The sequence below is a fragment of the Canis lupus genome, chromosome 12, assembly GCF_003254725.2.
Source record: "Canis lupus dingo isolate Sandy chromosome 12, ASM325472v2, whole genome shotgun sequence".
Classification (NCBI taxonomy): Eukaryota; Metazoa; Chordata; class Mammalia; order Carnivora; family Canidae; genus Canis; species Canis lupus.
Genome location: NC_064254.1, coordinates 55,737,018 through 55,762,172, shown reverse-complemented (window position 1 = coordinate 55,762,172; position 25,155 = coordinate 55,737,018). Strand labels below are relative to the sequence as shown.

At 38.3% G+C, this 25,155-nt stretch overlaps 1 protein-coding gene and 1 non-coding gene across 15 annotated transcripts in view; one reads left to right on the top strand and one right to left on the bottom strand.

Annotated features, from left to right (window-relative positions):
• Positions 1-25,155, bottom strand: part of KLHL32 (kelch like family member 32) — a 235,574-nt gene that overhangs the window by 43,411 nt on the left and 167,008 nt on the right. For 9 of the 14 annotated variants that reach the window (XM_025444913.3, XM_049092392.1, XM_049092394.1 and 6 more), the window contains one exon: positions 9,583-10,309. The exons of 3 other annotated variants lie outside the window; for them this stretch is intronic. In XM_025444913.3, coding sequence (XP_025300698.1) covers positions 9,583-10,309 — 727 coding nt within the window. Of the gene's footprint in view, positions 1-9,582; positions 10,310-25,155 lie in introns of those variants that run through there. 2 more of the 14 variants (XM_049092398.1, XM_049092400.1) reach the window with 2 other exon arrangements.
• LOC112658753 (U5 spliceosomal RNA) lies at positions 18,619-18,737 on the top strand. Its single transcript, XR_003135932.1, has one exon. It is a non-coding gene; the product is annotated as a U5 spliceosomal RNA (small nuclear RNA).

The window sequence follows — 25,155 nt, the reverse complement described above, 5'->3', positions numbered from 1 at the left end:
TTTATTTATTTATTTGAGAGAGAGAGATTGTGCACAAGGGGAATGGCAGGGAGAAGGGAGAAGAAGAGGGAAAGAATCCCAAATAGGCTCCACACTGAGCACTGAGATTGATGCAGGGCTCAATCTCACAGTCTTAAAATCATGACCTAAGCCAAAACCAAAAGTTGGAGGCTTAACCAACTGAGTCACTCATGTGCTCCATCTATGAAAAATTTCATGTCTACAAGTTGAACAACCAGAAAATACAGATAAATTCCTAGAAACATATAATCTTCCAAAACATAGAATCCAGAAATAAACAGAAAATCCAAACAGACAAATTACTAGTAACAAAATTGAATTGGTTATCAAAAATTCCCAACAAACAAAAGCCCAAGACCAGACAGCTACACAGGTGAATTCTACCCAACATTTAAAGAGTTAATACTAATTGTTTTCAGACTATTCCAAAAAATAGAAGAGGAAGGGAAGCTTCCAAATTCATTCTGTGAGGCCAGCATTACCCTGATACCAATACCAGATGAAGACACTACAAAAAAAAAAAAAAAAAAAAAAGAAAAGAAAAGAAAAAGAAAAAGAAAAACATAGGCCAATATCCCCAGTGAACACAAATGCAAAATTCTTCAAACAAAAGATTAGCAAAATAAATCTAACAATATATTGGGATCATTCACTCTAATAAAGTGGGATTTATTCCTGGGATGCAAGGATAGTTCAATATTCACAAATCAATCAACATGATACATCACAATAACAAAACCATAAGTAAAAACTGTATGATCAGGACTTCTGAAGAAGGTGACAGAGTAGAAGGAACCTAAGCTCACCTTGTCCTACAGCTACAACTAGATAACAACCACTTCAGTGCAAATAACCCAAAACAATGACCTAAAGATGGCAGAACAGACTCTACACAGCTAAATGTAGAGAAGAGGCTACATCAAAGAGGATAGGAAGGGCAGAGACATAGTCAAGAACTAAATGGACCTACAGGAACATCAATAGAAGGAAGGGACTCCATAGCACACAGAGGGAAAAGAAAGGACTCTCATACCAGGAAGCCTACACAGAGAAAATGAATCCCTATATCATTTGGCTTTGAAAAGCAGAGGGGACAAAATTCACAAGATCTTATAATCAGGGGTTTTAAAACCTGGAACTTAAAAAAATCACTAGGCTCATGGGGTGGGAGGGTGAGAGGTAACTGATTCCCCACTATTAAAGATACAGCACAACAAAGAGTCCCACATAGATTCAGCATAGAAGCAGCAGTTTGAGAAACACCTCAGGGTACACAGGAGAAAAAATTGTTAACTACTCTCAGAGTGCATGCTGGAGGGACAGGGATAATTGGGGGACTTTTCAGGAACAAAATAGTTTGGGAGCACAATTTCCCTCCCCCATCCCCAGCCTAGATACATTGATCTCCTGCTGGGCCCAGCACAGTGCCAAAATCCTCCACATAACTTAAAAGTACCCATCCCATGTCATCTTGCAGACGTGCCCCCACCAGCCAGGCCTCAGCTCCAGATCCCCTTCCACAGCAGAACCACATAAACCTTGCTAACACCACTTGACCTGCCCCTGAATGTTTCTCTATGCCCACTTCCTCCATCCTGGCCTGCCTTGGTTGAGGCAGCTATAGGTCTCGCCTATCAACACAAACCTTGCTGGCACCACACACCCCACCCCACATTCTCCAAAAGTTCAGTGATACTTCATCTCTGGCAAATGCCTGGTCTGGCTCAACTTAATTCTAAGGTGGTCCCACACTAGCTACTAATAATGCAAGTATCAAATCCTGACCACAATAGACAAAGAGGGCCATTGTAGATAAGTGACAACAGCAGGACATACACAACATGCATTCAAAACATCCCTAAAGTACCAGGTTTTGGTGAATAGGGGACATTGCACTGCAAGGAACTCTAGGACCTGTTCTTCATAAGGCCATTATTTTCAAGAGCAAAAGATGTAGCTTATTTTCCCTACACATAGAAACAGACACAGAGAGTTACACAAAATGAGGAGACAGAGGAATATGTTCAAAATGAAATAACAGGACAAAATCACAGCAAAAAATATAAACAAAACAGAGATAAATAATAAGCCTGATAGAGAATTTAAAGTAATGGTCATAAAGATACTCACTTAACTGGAGGAAAGAAAAGAGGATTTCAGTGAGACCCTTAACAAAAAGATAGTAACAGTAAAAAGAACCCATCAGAGATAAAGGACTCAATAACTGAAATTAAATGTATACTAGATGGAATACATAGCACACTACAGGAAGAAGAAGAATGGATCAGTGACCTAAAGTACTGGGTAATGGAGAGCAATCAAGCTGAACAGGAAAGAAAAAAATAATAAAAAATGAAAATAGACTTAGGGAACTAAGTGACACCATCATGCATAATAATATTAGAATTATAGGGATCCCAGAAGGAGAAGAGGGAGAAAAGGGGACAGAGAATTTATTTGAAGAAATAATAACTGAAAATTTCCCACATATGGGGAAACAAATCCAGTTCCAGAAGCCACAGAGAGCCCCCAACAAATTCAACCCTAAGAGGTACACACCAAGACACATAGTACTTAAAATGGCAAAAAGTAGTGATAAACAGAGAATTTTATTTTACTTTTTTTAAAGATTTTATTTATTCATGAGACACAGAGAGAGAGAGAGGCAGAGACACAGGCAGAGGGAGAAGGAGGGCTCCATGCATGGAGCCTGAGGTGGGACTCAATCCCAGGTCTCCAGGATCAGGCCCTGGGCTGAAGGCAGCACTAAACCGTTGAGCCACCCGGGCTGCTCCAAAACAGAGAATTTTAAAAGCAGCAAGATAAAACAGTTACATACAGGGAAACGCCAGAGCTATCAGGTGATTTTTTTAGCACAAAATTTGCAGGTCAAAAAAAATGCCATGATATATTTGTGTGTGTGTGTGTGTGTGTGTGTGTGTGCGTGTGTGTGTGAAAATGTGGAGGGGTAGGTAAAAAAATACATTCAAACTTAAGTGACCATCAACTTAATATAGACTGCTATATGCATGTTATATATACACACCTAGTGGTAACCACAAATAAAAACCATAAGAGTTATGCAAAAAACAAAGAGAAAGAATCCATGCATTTCACTAAAGAAAGTCAACAAACCGGGCAGCCCGGTTGGCTCAGTGATTTAGCACCGTCTTCAGCCTGCGGGGTGATCCAAGAGACCCTGGATCGAGTCCCACGTCAGGCTCCCTACATGGAGCCTGCTTTTCCCTCTGTCTGTGTCTCTGCCCACCCCCCCTCGTCTCTCCTCTGTCTCTTATGAATAAATAAATTCTTTTAAAAAAATTAAAAAAAGAAAGTCAACAAACCATGAGAGAGAAGAGGGCAAGAGAAGATAGGAATAGAGAAGAACTATAAGCACAACCATAAAACAAGTAACGGAATGGCAGTAAGGACATGTCTATCAATTATTGCACTAAACACCAAAAGACACAGAGTGACAGAATTGATAAAAAAGCAAGACCCATCAGTATGCAGCCTACAAGAGAGTCATTTCAGATTTAAAGACACATGCAGATTGAAAGTAAAGGGATGGAAAAGCATTTATCATGCAAATAGAAGTAAAAAAGAAAGCCAGGGTAGCAATACTTATATCAAACAAAATAGACTTTCAAAAAAGACCATAATAAGACACAAGGACACTATATAATCATAAGGGGAACAATTCAACAAGAAGATATAACAATTGTAAATATTTATGCATCCTACAGGGGAGCACCTAAATACTTAAAGCAGCTAATAACAAACATAAAGGAAGTAATCAATAGTAATACAAAATAGTAGGGAACTTTATAGTAATACTAAGTAGTAAATCCCATGCTTATATTAATGGATAGGTAAACCAAACATAAAATCAAAAGGAAACACTGGCTTTGAATGAACATTGGACCAGATGGACCTAAGAGATACATTCAGAATATTCCATCATAAAACAGCAGAATACACATTCCTTCCTAGTACACATGGAATATCCTCTACAATGGACCACACATTAGGCCACAAAAGAAGTCGCAACAAATTCAAAAAGACTGAAGTCATACCATGCATCTTTCCTGGTCACAACAATATGAAACTAGAAATCAATCAAGAAAAAAACCTGTAAAGAACACAAATACATGGAGGTTAAATAACATGATGCTAAACAATAAACAGGTCACCTGAGACATCGAAGAGGAAATAAAAAAATACTTGGAGACAAATGAAAATTATAACACAATGGTCCAAAGTCTTTGGGTTACAGCAAAAGTTGTTCTAAGAGGGATCTTTACAGCATACAGGCTTATCTCAAGAAGCAAGAAAAATCTCAAATAAACAATCTTAAACTTGTACCTAAAGGAGCTGAAAAAGAGGACTAACCAAAACCCAAAACCAGTAGAAGGAAGGAAATAACACAAACTAGAGCAGAGATAAATGAAATAGGAACTAAAAACAAAGCAAAAAATCCTCAATAGAATAGATCAACAAAACCAGCAGCTGGTTCTTTGTAATGATCAAATCTTTAACCAGACTTATCAAAAAGAGAGAGAGAGAGAGAGAAAAGAAAAAAATAGGAGAGAGGACTCAAATCCAAAAATGGAAGAGGAGAAATAACAACACCACAGAAATATAAAGGATTATAAGAGAACATTGTGAAAAATTATAGGCCAACAAATTGGACAACCTAGAAGAACTGGCTAAATTCCAAAATCATATAACTTCCCAAAACTGAATCAGGAAGAAATAGAATATTTGAACAGATGGATTACTAGTAGTGAAACTGAGTCAGTAATCAGAAAACTCCCCAAAACAAAAGTCCAGACCAGATAGCTTCACGGATGAATTCTACCAAACATTTAGGGAAGAGTTAACATGTATTCTTCTCAAACTATTCCAAAAAATAGAAGAGGAAAGGAAGCTTCCAAATTCATTCTATGAGGCCAGTGTTATCCTGTACGAAAACCAGATAAAGACACCACAAAAAAAGAGAACCTCAGGACAGCATCTCTGATGAAACACAGATGCAAACATTCTCAACAAAAGATTAGCACACCAAATCTAATAGCACACTAAAAAATAATTCACCGGGACTCCTGGGTGGCTCAGTGGTTGAGCATCTGCCTTTGGCCCAGGGTGGGATCCCATGGTTCCGGGATCAAGTCCTGCATCAGGCTCCCTGCATGGAGCCTGCTTTTCACTCTGCCTGTGTTTCTCTCTGTATGTGTCTCTCACGAATAAATGAATGAATGAATGAATGAATCTATCTTTAAAAAAATAGATAAACATTAAAAAATAATTCACCACAATCAAGTGGGATTTATTCTTGGGTTGCTGGAATGGTTCAATATTTGCAATTCTATCAATGTGACACATCACATCAACAAGAAAAAGAATAAAAACCATCATTTCATAGATGCAGAAAAACTATTTAACAAAGTACGTCACATTCATGATAAAAAACCCTCAACGAAGTAGGGCTAGGTGGAACATAATTTCAACATAATAAAGGCCATAGATGACAAACCCACAACTAACATCATACTTAAAGAGAAAAAGCTGAGAGCTTTCCCTCTAAGATTAGGAACAAGATAAGGATGTCCACTCTCACTACTTGTATTTGATATAGCACTGAAGTCCTAGGCATAGCAAACAGACTAGAAAAAAATGCATCCAAATTTGTAAGGAAGAAGTAAAAATTTCAGTTTGCAGGGATGCCTGGGTGGCTCAGCAGTTGAGCATTTGCCTCTGGCCCAGGGTGTGATCCCATGGTCCTGGGATCGAGTCCCGCATGAGGCTCCCTGCATGGAGCCTGCTTCTCCCTCTGCCTATGTCTCTGCCTGCCTCTCTTTCTGTGTCTCTCATGAATAAATAAATAAAATCTTTAAAAAAAATTTCACTTTGCAGATGACATTATACCATATACAGAAAATCCTAAAGATTCAAGCAAAAAAAAAAAAAAAAAAAAAAGCTACTCTGACAAATGAATACAGTGAAGTAGATACAATGAACAGATGGATACAATACAATGAATACAGAAATAAAAAAAATCAATATACAGAAATGTTGAATTTCTATACAATGGTAAGTAGCAGAAAGAGAAATTAAGAAAACAATCCCATTCAGAATTGTGTCAAAAAGAATAAAATACCTACAAATAAATTTAACCAAGAAGGTAAGACCGATACTCTAAAAATTATAAAACACTGAAGAAGGAGGGGCACCTGGGTGGCTCAGTTGGTTAAGTGTCTGCCTTTGGTTCAGGTCATGATCCTGGGATCCTGGAATTGAGCACTGCATCTGGCTCCCTGCTCAGCAGGGAGTCTGCTTCTTCCTCTTTGCCAATTCCCCTTCCCTGCTCGTGCTCTCTCTCTCAAATAAATAAATAAAATCTTAAAAAAAAAACTAATGAAGCAAATTGAAGATGACACAAATGGAAAGATACTCCATGCTCATGAATTTCAGAGAATAAATATCGTTAAAATGTCCATACTACCCAGAGCAATCTACAGATTTAATGCAATCTCTATCAAAATACTAATAGCAGTTCTTGCAGAACTATAATAAACAACAACTATAATAAACAACATTTGTATGGAACCACAAAAAGTCCTGAATAGCAAAAGCAATCCTGAAAATGAAGACCAAAACTGGAGGTATCACAATCCCAGATTTCAAGATATACTACAAAGACGTAGTAATCAAAACAGTATGGTACTGACACAAAAACAGAAACAAAGATCAATGGAATAGAATAGAGATCCCAAGGCTAAACCCATATTTATATGATCAAAGATTATTTTCCTAATCTTTGATAAAGTAATAAAAAATATGTAATGGGAAAAAGACAGTCTCTTGAACAAATGGTGTTGGGAAAACTGGGGAGCAACGTGCAAAAGAATGAAACTGGACCGCTCTCTTACACCATACATAAAAATAAACTCAACATGGATTAAGGACCCAAATGTGAGACCTAAAACCATAGAAATCCTAGAAGAGAGGACAGGCAGTGATTTCTCTGACATCAATCGTAACAACATTTTTTCTTGATATGTCTCCTAAGGCAAGGGAGACACAAGCAAAAATGAACTATTGGGACTACATCAAAATTAAAAGCTTCTGCCCAGCAAAGGAAACAATCAATAAATCTAAAAGACAATCTAATGAATGGGAGAAGATATTGCAAAGAAAATATCTGATAAAGGGTTAGTATCCAAAATGTATAAACAACTTATACAACTCAACACCAAAAACCAAATAATCCAATTTAAAAATGAGCAGAAGACATGAACAGACATTTCTCCAAAGAAGACATACAGATGGCCAACAGACACATGAAAAGATGCTTAGCATCACTCATCATCAGGAAAACGCAAATCACAATCACAATGATATAGTACCTCATACCTGTCAAAATGGCTAAAACCAAAAACAAAAGAAACAACAAGTATTGGTGAGGATGTCGAGAAAAACACTCATGCACTGTTTGTGGGAATGCAAACTGGTGTAGCCGCTATGGGAAAACAGTTTGGGGATTCCTTAAAGAAAAAAAAAAAATTACCATATGATCCTGTAATTTTGCTACTTGGTATTTATCCAAAGAATAAAGAAACACTAAATCAAAAAGATTTATGCACCCCTATGTTTACTGCAGCCTTATTTTCAATAGCCAAATTATGGAAGCATGATCTACGAATGGAAATATTACTCAGCCATAAAAAAGAATGAGATCATGCCACTCGTAACAACATAGATGGACCTAGAGGGTATTATGCTAAGTAAAATAAGTTAGAAAAAGACAAATACCATATAATTTCACTTACGCGTGGAACCTAAAAAACAAATGAACAAGCAAATAAAAAACATCAGAAACAAAATTATAAATATAGGTAACACATTACATTGGTGCTTGCCAGTGGGGAGGCAGGTAGGGTGATGGGTGAAATACATGAAATGGATTAAGATGTACAGACTTAAAAAAAAAAAAAAGCCTGATTGCGTCTTCTAAGTATAAACATCTCAATGTTACTCTTAGAATTAAAGTTATCTGATTTTCCTATTTCTCTTTGTACTTGACATGGAAATTCAACAAGTTCCATCTGGGTTACAAAATGAGTATCCTCCAACTGAGAAAAGATGGAACTTTCTTCCCCAACAGGCAACCCTTTCAAAAGAACAGTTTAGGTCTTTTCAAGAATTGGGTTAGAAATACAGGTTGATAATGTGATGTTGATAAGTTATGCCTCATAGACTCCTTCTGTACCAGTGAAGAGGAAGCCATGAGGGGTTCGCAGAGTATGTGGTGCAGATGAAACAAGACTGGCAACGACTGGAATACTGTTGGAACTGGGTCATTGGTACATGGAGTTCATTATATTAGTTTCCTTTATTCATCATCAAAGGGCTTTAAAAAATTTGAAGAAAATGTAAACTAAAATAATAAGTACCCCCCTAATAATCAGTAAGAATAGGAGAGTAAGCAAGAATAAGGAACTTAGGTTGTTGTGTATAACTACAGTCCACAGACAATACAAAAGCATTATTTTAGCCAATAACTGAGATCCCTTTCCTCCATGCACAGCACAGCTCCTACCTGGATACACAGAGCCCATTGCTATACCCATCAAAATGGATTTACTGGGTTTTTACTCTGCCTGCCCTGTCTTTGATGAGACTTCTCCTAGTCAAGCAGCCCAGAATGATTTAAAAAAAAAAAAAAAAGTGAAGATCTGGAGAAACCACAAGGTGTGCAAAACAATCCACGAGTATCAAAAAACTGACAATCTAAACAACAGAAGGTTTAGTAGATAAAGGTTGTGATGGGGGATCCCTTGGTGGCTCAGTGGTCGAGTGTCCGCCTTCAGCCCAGGGCCTGATCCTGGAGACCCGGGATTGAATCCCACGTCGTGCTCCCTGCATGGAGCCTGCTTCTCCCTCTGCCTGTGTCTCTGCCTCTCTCTCTCTGTCTCTGTCTCTCTGTGTCTCTCATGAATAAATACACAAAATCTTAAAAAAAAAGAAAAGAAAGTAAGAAAGAAAGAAAGAAAGAAAGAAAGAAAGAAAGAAAGAAAGAAAGAAAAGAAAAAGGTTGTGATGAGCCATTAATTTCCACCTTAAACTTTGCTCACTCAGAAAGTCATGAAAGGGGGACGCCTGGGTGGCTCAGCAATTTAGCGCCTGCCTTTGGCCCAGGATGTGATCCTGGAGTCAGGGGATCGAATCCCACATCAGGGTCCCTGCATGGGGCCTGCTTCTCCCTCTGCCTGTGTCTCTACCGCTCTCTCTCTGTGTCTCTCATGAATAAATAAATAAAATAAAATAAAATAAAATAAAATAAAATAAAATAAAATAAGGTCACGCAAGGTCGATTACTTCCAGTGACACTGCTCTCCACAGAGCAGGTGCCCAAGAAATGAATGCTCAGCGGCTGAGGTGGCATCCTCAGGTCAGGGGTTCAGTCACACATGGCCCCGACTACCGAAGCTCAACTTTTAAATTCATGCCACAGCGAAAGTACTTTTTGACAAATCCAACACATGAGCCATGTTCTACCTGATATCCAAAGAAGGCCATCTGCCACATATCCGGCGTGACATGAAAGCGATCGGTCAAAGGACTGCACAAAAGTCCACTTGTTCTTCTTGGGGCAGTATCGCTCCACGGTGGGCAGCACCTGGCGCAGTTCATTCCTGCCCCCCACCGCATACAGGTACTCATCCATGGCCCCCAGCACAAAATGCTCCCGGCAGTTTTTCATGGGTGCTATCTCGGCCCAGGAATTACTGCGGGGGTCATAGCGACAGGCAGTCCTCACGGCACACGTCCGGCCACTAGCATGCTCAACTTCTCCTCCTGCTACAAACAGAAAGTCCCCCATGACTGCCACACAGTGGTGGCTCCTTCCCACGGGCATGGGAGCCAGCTCACTCCAGTTGGCAATGGCAGCTATGAGAGCACTCTCCTGGTCAACGGGATTGAAGTACCGAAGTTCCTTGACTTTACAGACCTCACGCTTTTTCCCGCCAATGATATACAGAGTGTCTGACTGGAACCGCGGTTTGGTCCTGCGAGTTTGCCAAACGGGCTGTGCATAGATGCTCTGGTGGTATTCCAGGGCCTCATTGACAAGGGCCGTTGCAGTTTCACTGGCCTGGACCAGGGGGTGGGACAGGGCAACTGTATGGAGAGTATCCACGTCCATCAGGCCGAAGCGGATATACTGCAGGAGCTCATCCATGTACTGGTAATGGCAGTTGTGTTCCAACCACCTCACGGCTAGCTGAAACAGAGGGAGGGGGGCACGAGAGAATACAAAGGTAAGAAAGAGAGCCAAGCAGAGGTATACGGGCAGGTCACCTTGTATTCTTTCTGACACCTTATAATCCATTTCTTTCTTCTTACAAATAGTGTAACAGTAGAACAATTTGATGCTCGGCTGAGGAATCTTTTCTTCCTGCACCAACAGAGACACATGAGAACTCGAGCATTGTTGTAGAGGTCAAGAGCAATGTTAAGCAACAGTAACAGAGACTTAAGGTAGCACTTGGGGTGAACAATAACCACTTTTCAAAGAATGAGAACACTATTGTGAAACTTATTTCATGCTTGGAAGCTTGGCACACTCCAGGAATATCAACGATGAGCCGTGTCGCCACAACACAAGCAGTGTGTGTCAACCCACGAGTCAAGGTGCTGTATCAATACGAAGAATGTAAGAAAATATGTGATCATCTGAGACCACAGGGTGTACTTGAGAGAGAATCAATATGACACTAGTAGAACGATGTAGAAAGAAAAAAGACTCTTTTCCCTGTTCCTCTGGTAGGTCTATCAGTCAGGAAGAGAAGAAAAAGAAAGATTGTAACCCATCAATTTTATTTTTATTTCCCAATTAGTTTTCATCTTGGAGACAGCTGTCGTTTGCACATGTAAGACACTGGCAATTTGTTAGAGCCATTTTCACAAAAGCAGGATACAGAGGAGATTATCTTTGTATTAGGGACACAATGGCGGAACATAATCTTAACCTTTTTTGTTTAAGTCTAGAATTCTTTCAAGAAGGAAAGGAAGAAGAACTCTGGGCTAAAGACAGTAAGAGTTTTTAAAACTAAAGCAGGAGCACAAAGTCATGAATAATAAAACTGTACAATAATTTAGAAAATACCATCAACAAGAAAGCAATTCATGTTATGGAGCACATGATGGAGTTTAATTAATGTGACTTAATATTTAAGTTTGGAAGCTTCCGACATACCAACGTAAAGTACACCTAATATCTCCAGTCATATTTGATATGAATTGTCCTTAGCAGCACCTACATTAAGCTAGATCTCCTAGACAATATAAATGTGGATGTGAAGGAATTAGCATGACAAAGTCAAGTAATCATTATAATATTAAATAATTGTGTTGTGCTTTATTTGTGACCAATGGAATTGGGGTTCTGGTCTCCCCTTTTCAGCTGATATAGATCACTGGTGTTGAAGTCTACAGAGGGAGGGAGAAGGAAATGTGGTGCTCTTGGACCATTAGCCTAGGCAAACATGAGCTGGGTTTTCATCTGGATAAAAAGGATCACAAAACTCTTTGAAGCACTAGCTGACTTCATTGGAGAGTTTCATACACAGTTTCTGTATTCATTTGGCAAATGGGTGCAAAAGGCAAGATATTTTGGGCTTTTCTTTTTAGCTTTCTGAATGAAGATAATGTAGGAAATGAATTCACTTCCAATACACACTAAATTGCATCTCTTAATGAATTACATAGTGAAGAGAAATGAAAACAGAATTGCAGGTAAGCCTACCATTACCAAGGAGGCAGACACCATGGAGGGCAGACAAGTGATAGCCTCTAGCTGTTTTTCTAGAAACTAGCATTTTTTAAAAATTTAAATAAGATACCAACCTGATGAAAAAATGTTTCTATGTATGGTAACCATGAGCAATAATCAAAGATATTGTAGAAGAAAAACGTCACTCATCAATCACAAGGTCTCTGCCAAAAGTAGAGTTCCCATAGGCAACATCCTGGTTTCTTTCCACCCTAATTTTAGAAGTTTCAAGGGATGGGGTTGCAATTATTTCCCTGGAGAGATAATTCAACAATTTAATAAATGATCTTCCATTCTTTGCCCACAGAGCTTTCAACAGTTCTCAGGGATAAAGTCATCCCATTCAAGGTCATTTCTCATGCACCACGTAAAATTTTCTGAAACTTAATCTTTGATATTGCTCCTAATTTAATTGAGTAGTTCCAGCCGATATTGCTTTGTTCTGTAACAAATTTCTCAGCATCCTTACATCCTAATATTTTTGCATCTTTCATATGGATACTACAGGAAACAGCGTAAGAGAAATATCAGATAAATATCCATGTCTCCATAGCCTCTTTTTTATAGCATAGTGCTGCCCATTTAATTATTTTTCTCTTTCCTCATAAATCAGTTCTTCCTATGTCATAATCAATCTTTTAGCCCATCTCTTAACACTCTCCAGTTTATTTTTATTTTTCTAGCAAACAGTGACACTTACTGCATGAAAAGCACATGAGCGCTTCTGCCTTTAAGAAAATCTCTAACAAATCAAACCGGCCGTGGAACGGTGACCACTATGATCTATCACTGATTCATTTCTGACACTCTGTCCACTATTAGGCCTACATTACATGTATCATGATGTTTCCTATGTTCAATTTCCTCAATACAATGCATTACAGAATACTATGTACACACACATTTAGTTCATGTTTTCTGGGATAATTTTTTATCTTACTTCTTGCCAATATTTCTAATTTCTCACAGACTTCATATAACTTACACACTTTCATCATTTTCAATATTCTCAGACTACACCAGTCATTCACAGTTGTTGGGTTTATTTTTTTCTCCAGATCAAAAGTAAACGTAATTTACAATTAACTGTTCCGCCACCAACCTCAAAGCAATCTCAGCTAGAATTAGTGTGATTTATACACTTAGCTCCAGTGCTTCTCAAATCTAACATGCACACGAATTAACTGGGGTTTCTGGCCAAGATGCAGATTCCGATTCAATAAGTAGGGAGAGAAGGATAGGGAGTTTGCATTTCTAACAAGCTAAAGGATGATGCATATGTTGCTGCTCCATGGGCCACACTTTGAGTCAGAGATTCTAGACAGATTCCTATTCACAAAACAGTAAATCTCTGCCTTATTAGAGTAAATTAATTCTGTTCTCAAAATTAAGAAGGCTTAAATCAAGTCTAAGTAGGGTGCTTTAGTAAAAATATAGGCTACTTGTAGCTTAGTATTAAAGGTAAAACTATTATCTCCTATGTAGTAAGATATGGGTAAGATATTGCTATAGGTAAGACAGCATAATTTGAGACCCTGGTTTTATAAGGTCTATGAATCAACCCCTGATTCTGATAGCATATAGTGAGTCATACAAACACTCTGTGCAATTGTACTTTCACAATAATAAATACGTGTTAAGGAGTACAACGATGTGAATGGAGCTAGAAAGTATTACACTAAGTGAAATAACTCAGAGAAAGACAAATGCCATACGATTTTACTCATATGTGGAATTTTAGAAACAAAACAAAAAAGCAAAGGGAAAATAAAAGAGAGAGAGAAACCAAGGAACAGGTTCTTAATTATCAAGAACAACCTAATGATTAACAGAGGGGAGGGAAGCACGGGGATGGATGAAATAGGTGATGGGGATTAAGGACAGCCCTTGTTGCAATAAGCATGGGGTGTAGTTTGGAAGTGTTGAATCACTACATTGTACACCTGAAACTAATATTACAATGTATGCTCATTAACTGGAATTTAAATAAAAGCCTTTTTAAAAAGAGTTATTGTATTCTGTTCTTACTTCTGTAAAAATGTAAAAGAGAAAACCACGGAAAGCATGGATAACTCTTACTTATCCAAATAATGCAAGAAATGACAAAGAAATTTCAAAACAATGAGCTACTTCAAAATCACTTCTATACTGTGAACCTCACAGAGCCATGCTGAATTAAGGGCAAGGTGGGAGAGGAAATCCTCGGGCCCATTTAAGGGGTTTAGAGAATACAGTAAGCAGAAAGCTGATTCATCACTGGGGCACCATGAAAACTAAAGACCACAGTTAGTTTTGTAATATATTTTCATGCTTATGTTTGAAAACAATTATTCTGGGAACTGGTGGTTTTTAATGACGCTACATTGAGAAAGCATTAGTCAGAGAAGGCTGAAATCCTATTCTATCTTACTTAATATATCCCCATCACTCTAAGCTCTAGCATATTTTAACTGAGAGAAAAATGGAGCAATTAGCAAAAGTCTTATCTCCCACTTTTTTGGTGACAAAGCCAGCAAGAGCGAAAAAGGAATTAAGGACTCCATTTGGGAAGGCACACAAAGGGTACCATTAGGCAAGATGTTTCCTAAACCATCTGAAACACAAGGGACTATCATCTCTTAAGACTACAGGAGATGTCCCAAGCACCTTGCCTGACTCAATCTAGTACATCCTCATCCTGATGGAGAACTGTTCCTTCCTAAAAGGAGCATTTGCTACAGCTTATTCTAACTTCAACTCATCTCATCCTCAGATCCTTGATAAAAACAATGCCTGTACTTAGTAGGCTGTATATAAATATTTGTTGCATAAATGGAAGAACATTTAAAACTGTTCTTAGGCTATTTTTTATATTCCTCTGGAACAAACAGTATCAATTCCTTTATATTTATCTGCCTATCACAAGTTTCAGTTTCCTATTATCTCCTCTTTGTGGCTTTCCTAAGAAGTCTTTATAAGCTCTCAAAATGTCACAGGACAGTCCAATCACATACTGGACTTACACACAAAAGACCCTCGTTTTACTCTTTCACGCGATTGGTGTTAACCACCTCTACTTGAGAGTCTTGGCAATGTAATGAATATTATAGTCTTTTAAGCCCTCAAATAAATAATAAAACATTAGGGCAGGCACCCAGGTGGTTCAGAGGTTTAGCGCCGCCTTCAGCCCAGGGCGTGATCCTGGAGACCTGGGATCGAGTCCCACGTCAGGCTCCCTGTATGGAGCCTGCTTCTCCCTCTGCCTGTGTCTCTGCCTCTCTCTCTCTCTCTCTTTCTGTGTATTCTCATGAATAAATGAATAAATTCTTTAAAAAAAACACATTAGGGCAAGAAAAAACTTTGGAGTCCATTTGGTTCAAGTTTCTCAATTTTACAAATGGAAATCAAACCTAGACAAGCTATCTCTCTAACCTCAAGTCATGCAACTAATTAGTAGAAAAGCTGGAACTAAACCCCCAGGTTTTCAGACTCTTAAATACAGAGAACAAACTGGGGGGTTGTTGGAGGGGAGATGGGTTAAGTCGGTGATGAGGATTAAGGAGGGCACTTGTGATGAGCACTAGGTGTTGTATGTAAGTGATAAATCACTAAATTCACTAGAAACTAATATTATACCGTTACATTAACTCACTGGAATTTTTTTTTAATTTTTATTTATTTATTAATGAGAGACAGATAGAGAGGCTCACTCTGGGAAGCCTGATGTGGGACTCAATCCCAGGCCCCCTGGATCACGACCTGAGCCAAAGGCAGACGCTCAACCACTGAGCCACCCAGATGCCCAACTCACTGGAATTTAAATAAAAATCTGAAACTATAAATAAATAAATAGCTAAATAAATAAATAAATATTAAAGCTGGAAAAAACCCCAGTTTTTAAATTATACAATGTACTTTTGTACTGTATCACATCATTATTATTTTTCCATCAGTAATTATTTTAAGACAGAAATAGGCAAATGTAATTAAGACCAAATGTAATTTCCATATACTCTAAATTAGAAAAATAAAGCCTGCTTTTAAGTATGTTTGCTTGAAGACAGTTGGACAATATTTTTCCATTAAGTCTCATTTGCTGATTACTTCAACATAAAATATTTTATGCCTTTAAAAAATGCTTTTAATGCTCTTAAAGAGTGTGTAATTAAAGAACAAGTAGGGTAAAAGGTATCCTTTGAGTCTTGAATTACTGTTGTACTTTTAAAGTGAGTATATATTTTAATTCTAGGTCATTCCTTGGTAACTAAACCTGGATTAAAAATATGTAGAAAAGGGGCACCTGGGTGGCTCAGAGGTTGACCATTTGCTTTCAGCTTAGGTCCTGATCCCGGGGTCCTGGGATCAAGTCCCGCGTCAGGCTCCCTGCAAGGAGCCTGCTTCATCCTCTGCCTATGTCTCTGCCTCTCTCTCTCTGTTCTCTCATGAATAAGTAAATAAAACCTCTTTTTAAAAATATGTAGAAAAGGGCAGCCCCATTGGCGCAGCAGTTTAGCGCCGCTTGCAGCCCGGGGTTTGATCCTGGGGACCCTGGATCGAGTCCCATGTTGGGCTCCCTGCGTAGAGCCTGCTTCTCCCTTTGCCTGTGCCTGTGCCTCTCTCTCTCTCTGTGTCTCTATGAATAAATAAATAAAATCATTTAAAAAAATAATATTCTAAAAATATATAAAAAGATAATCCTTTCCCTTTGTTTTTCTCAGTGTACCACCACTGATTACCATTCTATGGAGTAGAATGTATGACATATACATAATACTAAATATAGTAGTATATAATCCTAAATTCTACAAATTTTGCTTGAATTCAATTACATTACATAATTCACTCATGTATTTCAGAAATATATCATTATATGAACAAACATTACATTCCTAATATTACAAATCCTAAAGTTGTGATCCAAATTCCTTTATTGCTCACACTCAGACGGAAGCTACTAAAATTCCTAATCCTTAACAGGAAGCAGCTGTTCTAAAGTCTAACTCTGTTTATATATGTAACACCCATATGTATGTATACTACCCAACATGGCCCCCAAGTAATAACAAAACAATCAGAAATCTTACACTCACAGGTTTCCTGGAAAATATATGAATTATAAAGTCATCCCAAATCCAAAAATACACATCAATGCACTCTTCCATACAAGTGCCTTTGTCTTGCAAATGTATATAAAAATGCCCTTTACAGAGGTAGTTCATCGAATGAGAGATCAAATCTTTCTAATCAACACTAACCAAAGATAAAATCCCTCCCACGTTGTCCGAAAGCAATAACTATTTCTTTGTCTTGATTCACAAATATTCTTTTTCACTGAAAAGGAGGTTCTTATCACAGCACTTATCAATAAGCCAGAGCTAAGTAAGTAAGGACTGATATTTTTGCCCACAGACTTATTCTGCCCCCTTGCCCAGGGGCAGCTATAATTTCTCTCCTATTTAAAACTTTGTTGCAGACAGCTTTGCTGAAGGAGCAAACTGAGCCCACCCTTTTGCAGGAGCCCACGCTGTGAAGGCACAGGCGTCTCTGTCCTTGCCAGTCCTGTCATCCCACTGAGATAAGCAGGGGCACCAGTCTCCCCTCAGTGCCCAGGAGGCAGCAGAAATCCCACACTTCTGCAAATTCAGAAAGGGACAAAAGAAGGGCACAGGAGCAAATCAACAATCAACTGACATTCCTGACCCTCCACCAAAGAGCCGGCATGTTAAAGAGCAGTGCTTGGCCAACAAGGGGTGGGAAGCCATGGAAGCATCTTTCAATACACTGAGTGACAACGCATGGACAGTTCTTCCTCTCTAAGCGACGGAGTATTGAGCAAGCTCTCCACCTTCCAATGCATGTCTTCACATGTATGGTGCACTGACTACTGTTATGTTACATGGAAGTACACTATTTTATAGATATTTTTAAATGACTTAAATTCTAATATAACATAAAACTTTAGCAAGATACCCTTTTAATATTATGTACAATTTCTTTAGGTCATAAGTGTGGACAGTTCCCCCAGGCTGAGCGAGCAGGTGTTGAGACTCAGTGTGTCAAACTACATAGAAGCTCACTTCGTTAACATGAGTCATGTTTATTAATATCAATTATTATTATAAATTAATATTCAGCTGAGCAGATATGATAATAACACTTATTCTTTCATTGTTCACTTAAAACTGTATGAAGTTGGAGACTAACAAATTAAACCAGAATAATGACTGCCACAGAGAAGAAAGTCCCTATTCATAAATAAATGCACCAAATTCTGTGTACCATATTCTCTTCTTTGAAACTAAATGAAAAATTTCTGTTCAAAAGTAACATTCCCATAAAATCCTAAAGCACCAGAAACTAGGGACACAGGATCAGGGCATTTTTCTCTATCAGAACAATAAAAATGTTACCATGGAGGAATATTAAAAATTGTAACAGTGTTCACTCGAGTGCTATAATTAAAATTGTGTCAACATTTTGCTTGTAAAACAGATTTTTCAAGGGAGGGTGCACATTAACCATTATGGGTGACTACAGACTTATATAAGACACATAGGCTATTTTTTCTTCTAAGAAATATATTTCAATAAAATCAAATCTGATGAGATTCCCAGGTTTATAGATTGTCAGACAAAAGACCTGACATATTTTAAAAAGAATATTCAGCTGAGCACATATGATAATAACAGATATTCTTTCATTGTTCATTTAAAACTTTATGAAGTTGGAGACCAACAAATGCTCTTATTTTCATCTTCACATAAAACATGGGCCTGGTAATATTCTGGTTTCTCTTCAAATCCTATAAATCTTTTGTCTTTTGCTAAAGGTTTCCATAAAGAGGAACAGTTTATAAGGTTTTTTAGGGTTTTTAAAAATATGTATGATGTATATATACAGCTTACTCTCGAATGGCACAGAAAAAGCTCTCTCTCTCTTCCACATGCCTCCCTCTCTTTCCCTCCTCTCTCAATATGTGTGTATACACACAGACACACACACATACATACAGAGAGAAAGAGACAGAAAGAACACATGATAAAGTGAATGAGGTAATTTGTTTAAGAAATTAGCAAATCAAATCATATGGGTTTTCTTTGTACTATTCTTTTTCTTGCAACTTTTCATTAAGTCTGAAATTATTTTGAAATAAAATATCAAAAACACAGAAGAAAATTATGGCTGGTAATCATCTTTATATATATATTTTAAAAATACATGCCACAGAGCATCAAAAGCAAGAGCCCTTGAGACCAAGGGTATCGCCTTCCTATAGAGTAAAACACCCAGGTTTGGAGGAATCACAACAAAAACTACCCCAGGCCTGACACATTTAAGTCCCAGATATTTAGGATGGCAAATAAAAAGTGACCTGAGTTGTCCTTTGGTTTAGTCTTATAACACAAGAGGATTTTTCACAAGGCTTTTATAAGGGTTGTATATCAAAATGAAGAGAAAATAAATATGGGAAAAGAGATGAAGTTAGAATACTGTGATATATTATCCACCTGTGAGAGTAGCCACCAGTTTGAGCTGATCTTGGAAAACATAACAGAAAGAACAGTACAAGTGTGACTGACACTGGACCAGTCATTTGGCTTCCCACCTGTAAAATAAGTGAGTTGATGAGAGTCTCTTTTACCTCTAGGATATATAAAACCTATAGATCCACCAAAAGTAACATTTTATTTATTTATTTTTTTTTAAAGTAACATTTTAAAATAGAGTCCTCCAAACTTCCTATAGGTGGGAGAGGCAACCAAAATTAATCGCTAGGTCTGGATTCCAAGCCTCAGATTTCCATAGCATATATAGTTTTAATAAATCTCTTTTCAGAAAGACAAAGTGATTTTTTTGGTCTATAATTCTATACTCACCAAAACATACGGATGAGTGTGTGCAAGTGAAAGTGTGTGTGCACACAGGCTCACATTCAGACAATGAGGTTTCATTATGGCTTTTTCTCCCTGGAAACAACTTTGTTCGGAGCATATTATCTCACTTAACAGTAACCATCTCTTGTAAAACTAAAACAATCTCAGACAAAGAACACACATTTCAAATTTGTAAAACAACCGCTTCAAGGTACTAAGGATTTAAAATCTCAGAATGAGAGATGCCTGGGTTGCTCAGTGGTTAAGTGTCTGCCTTTGGCTCAGGGTGTGATCCTGTAGTCCTGGGATCGAGTCCCACATCGGGCTCCCTGCATGGAGCCTATTTCTCCCTCTGCCTATGTCTCTGCCTTTCTCTCTCTCTCTATCATGAATAAATAAATAATATCTTTTTAAAAAAAATTTTAAAGAAAATAATAAAATAATAAAATCTCAGAATGAGGGGTGCCTGGGTGGCTCAGTGAAACATCTGCCTTCAGCTCAGGTCATGATTTCAGGGTCCTGAGATCGAGCCCTGCATCAGTGGGCTCCCTACTCAGGTAGGAGTCTGCTTCTGCCTCTCCCTCTGCCCTTTCCCCCCTCATGTGAACTCTCTCTCTCAGATCAATAAATAAAATCTTTGGGATCCCTGGATGGCTCAGCGGTTTGGCACCTGCCTTTGGCCCAAAGATCCCTGGAGTCCCAGGATAGAGTCCCTTGTTGGGCTCCTGGCATGGAGCCTGCTTCTCCCTCCTGTGTCTCTGCCTCTCTCTCTCTCTCTCTCTCTCTCTTTCTCTCTCTCTCTGTGTGTGTCTGTCATGAATAAATAAAAAATAAAAAAAATCTTTAAAAATAAATAAGATCACAGAATGAGATTTTATGTCAGTGCAAATATTTTGCAAACTAATCACATACATTTTTACCTGAGGATTCTCTTGAAATATACCATCCTCATAACTATATACAAAGCTTTTTAGATGGGAAAAATATCCCACAGGGCAATAAAGATAACCAACATTATCTGTACCAATGATGGTGCAGGGAAAATGGAACCTATTCTTGGTCTCCTCATCTGTTAGCAAAATACAGGAACAACTAGAAAACACTTCCTATACATGCCCTTCAGTGATCTGATACTGGTCTCTGAGACAAAAAAAAAATACCCATTTACCTAATCCTTGATGGCATCAGAGTACTTACTTGATGCTGGACTATTAACAATAAAATAAGTAAAATCTTTATACAGGTATCCCTCTGAATATCAAAGGGATTTTGCATGTGGTCAGTGAGATATTAAGATTATATTGTTAGAACAACTCCGGGAAATGAAGGAAAGCCAACTTAGTCAACAGAATAAAACGCCACTATATCCCATTGGCAACAGGAACTAGGGTGACCCTAAATGGGTCACAACACTTTGTATTATTTCCCAGCTACTGTATGCAACGAGGATGGATTATCAGGGTGAAGTCAGCTGAGGTGGCCAGGAAAACTTGATGCTTTCTTCTACCACTAATGGCTTTGTGCCCATAGAAGTGAATGTAATTCAGTGAAAAAGGAGGCTTGACTTGATGCTGAAGACCTGTTTCTGCAACCTAACTTACTGGGCTTTGTAAAAAACACTAGCATACTGAGCCTCAGCTTCAGCATCTGTAAAACAAGGATGATACTAGTTACATCACAGGGGTCTCCAGGGGACTGGAAGAGAGAACATGACAGTGCTTGGCAAACTACAATATTGAAACCATATACGGAACTAACATGATGGCAAGGTGCCACCAAATGATGGAACTAATCCTAAATTCGATTATACTTGTGAATCCATGATAAAGGCAGCGCATTCAGAGTATTTTTATAGAACACGAAAATTGTGCAATTTTGGTATAAATTTTAAGAAACTGCTGTAATTGATAAGAAATTTGCTACACAGCATTAAATACTTCACGTTGTAAAGTGAGAATAAAAATATGGCAGACAATCGGTTGCAGATTACAAACTAGCCTTTAAGATGAGCCTGTTTCCACAGACATGGACTCAGTAATCCTAACTTGGTAATTTAAGGTCTGTGGCTTTGTTAAATACCGAGTCAGAGAAGAATGAATGAACAAAAGATAAAAAGGAAGGAAGGAAGGAAGGAAGGAAGGAAGGAAGGAAGGAAGGAAGGAAGGAAGGAAGGAGAGAGGGAGGGAAGGAAGGAAGGAGGGAGGGAAGGAGGGAAGGAAGAAAGAAAAAGAAAGAGAGAGATATAGACATAAACCTAGTTGTTTTTGCATAGCACTCAGTGTGTATTTACTTTCTGTACTTGGCTTGAGTCTCTCATTAAAAATACTTGAATTCATGTCCATAAGTCCCCTCAAATCTCAACTCAGTTCACTGGGTGGCAAGGAAAAAAATATATAAGCCAAGCTATCAGGCTTGAGACAACTAAAATAATGATTGATTGTCTGAGCTGATTACTTTCCTTGTTGTTTCATTGCTCTGAGGTAAATGATATAACCATGAATCTTTTTAGTTTTTTTTTTTTTTTTTTTCAGCCAATTCCTCAATTTCTTGTTGAGTGTCCATTATGTGCCAGGAACTTTCCTAGTTAGTGAGAAAGAAGATTCTAATCAGTTCACATATATACACTCTTTTTTGCCATTCACTTCCAAGCTCTATTAACACCATAAAACTCAAGGCTTACTCTTGACCTCAAGTGTCTTACTGTATCCCTGTAAAACATACATATGGAATAATGGAATTAGGGGGAAAAAAATCCCACCAATTTGGAATCCTGCAAATTCTGTTTATTGTAAGCAGATTTTCAGACACATGCAAAAACCATCTTTTATTTTTTTTAAAAGATTTTATTTATTTATTCATGAGAGACACAGAGAGAGAGGCAGAGACACAGGCAGAGGGAGAAGCAGGCTCCATGCAGGAAGCCGACGTGGGACTTGATCCTGGGTCTCCAGGATCACACCCTGGGCCAAAGGCAGGCGCTAAACCGCTGAACCACCCAGGGATCTCCCCCAAAACCATCTTTTAATGTTGCCATTTCCCTCATGGATGTTTAAAATATTACCGGTGCATGTATATGAATTTTATCTTAAAAAAAATCACTGTTTAATTTGTAAACATGCCCTGGAGCATCCTGAGAGCATCAAGCTTTTGAATATTTCTTTATGAACTGATTCAATAATAATGAACCAATAGCAGGCTCACTGACGCACATACTCCCCGCCTGAAATTAAACCTTTAATGACCAAAAGGACCTCACAGGCTCAAGCAGCTGCCCCAAGTCACTGATAGAGATAGTCAAATCCCTCAAACAAAAGTTACTATGATGGATTTAGATGTCCCTGAAGTATCTAAGCTGCATTTGAGGTTTTAATGTTGGCAGCCTCCAAATAACAAGAAAATCATCCTCAGTGGTTACTTTATTAAACAGTAATTTAGAGCTACAGAGCATAATGATTACAGTGGGGAATCCCCTAACTGAAGTGTATGACTAAACATTGTTGGGGGCCCGACTCTACTATCTGGAGCTGATGTGCTGGGGCTGGGGAGCCAGAGCCTATATTCTCAGTGAGTTGCAGAGAATTCACATAAATGCAATGCTCACCACTTTCACTATGTGAATTTCAGCTTGGTTACTGAGGTTTAAAGAGAATATTTCACACTGTAGTCTCTAACTGCATTTCGTCATAGGATGATGAAACAGGGCAACTGTGGGAACAGTGAATCCTCTATTCATACCTTGCAACTACTCAGAGTATAATACACAAGTAATATTTTTGTCAGAGAAGATACATTCTCCAGCACAATTATCATATATTCTTTGGCTAGGAAAAGTAGCTTAGAGAATCAATCTATGAGGATCATGTAAGGAAGACAGCTATGTGGAAAAACAGGCTCAGTGCAGGAGAACCAGTGGCTTGACAATCTCGGAAGACTTGCAAGCGATAAAGCAATTGCATAAGGTAGGAGCCATTCCAGGAGCTACCCTAAGAATCTGTTTCAGCCCCACTGCCTGGCACCCAATAGGAAACCTGCAAGTGTTTGCTGAACAAGAGACAGTGGGAATTGAGAGACTGCAACCTGGAGAAATCACAGATCTGAGAAGGTTAGAAGGAACAAAGAGTTGGAAGAGCAAGGGAAACTTTGAAGGTAGGGTTGGAAGAATTGAAGAAGAGAAACTGCCTCTGATACCTAGGCCCAGCCCCAGGAGCAGAAGGAATGCCAGCACAGGCCAGGAGATGAATCGTGAGGCGCTCAGCAGGACGTTTGCAGGGGGACCTCATGGTGGATCGGATACTGAGCCAACCTGAGAGCAGAGCAGTGGCCTGTGGCAGAAGGCTTATGAGGTCTTGGATAGTAGTCTATCTTGGATAGTTAGATATAAGGTCCAACAGATCAGGGACACAGGAACTCGGTCAGGCTTAAACCAAAACAATTTGAAATAATGAGCTATACCTCCTTTAAGAAAAAAATAGCCTTCCTCCGAAACTAATCATGCATTATTTAATTAATTGAATTTAAATTTAAATATATATATATATATATAAAATAAAAAAAGGAGGAAGTCTTTGCTCAAGTCCCATGAATTTGCAAACATAGTGAAATCTACAAGATAAAATCACTCACTGTCACGGAGACCATAAATTAATATCAAAACTGAACCTCACCCTACTTTTTTAAATACCAGAGGCTATCGACTGATTTGACATTTCTCTCCTAATTACCTTTTAACTTCCCATTACTTCAACAAAACAAGACATAACTAATCAATAATTTCACTAAGCATCCCTGAGGGCTACTTTATCTGTGCTGTCCATAGAGCTAAACAAAACTAATCACTTGTGGTCCAGTGTGGCCAAGAAGCTGGTGAGACCATATGTGTATACGTGTGTGTGTGTGTGCGCGCGTGTGTATTCCCAATCTTATTCTCATTTCTTTTTAAATAAACATGTTAAAATAGCACTATTGCTGAAATAAGGACTGCATTAAGACAGTAACTGAATTGAATGACTTAATTCATTTTTGGAGCCTCTTCAGGTGAGACTGAATTATCACTTAATGGCTCTCTTTACCATTCAAAAATGAATAGCTAACTTAAAAAAAAAAACAAGAAATAAATAATGTGAAATAGAATACTTGAAGTGAAATTATAATCATTATGATGCTGTCACCTTAACATCTATAGACTTAATTGTTTTACAATTGACTTGACATGTGAGAAAAATGTCCAACACTAGGTAGAAATATGCTGCTGAACATTCACTGGGGGAAAAGAAGCTGAAGACAACACAAATGAAAAAGCAGAACCACGAGGCTCGCTCCCAGGTGTCTAATCAAGGAGACCACTGTGCACAGCCAGGAGACAGAAATAAAGGTTTTTCTTCATTTTTTTCTTTTCCTCTATTTTTTCTTTGTAAAAGGTATGCATTGAAGAGGATTATAGTG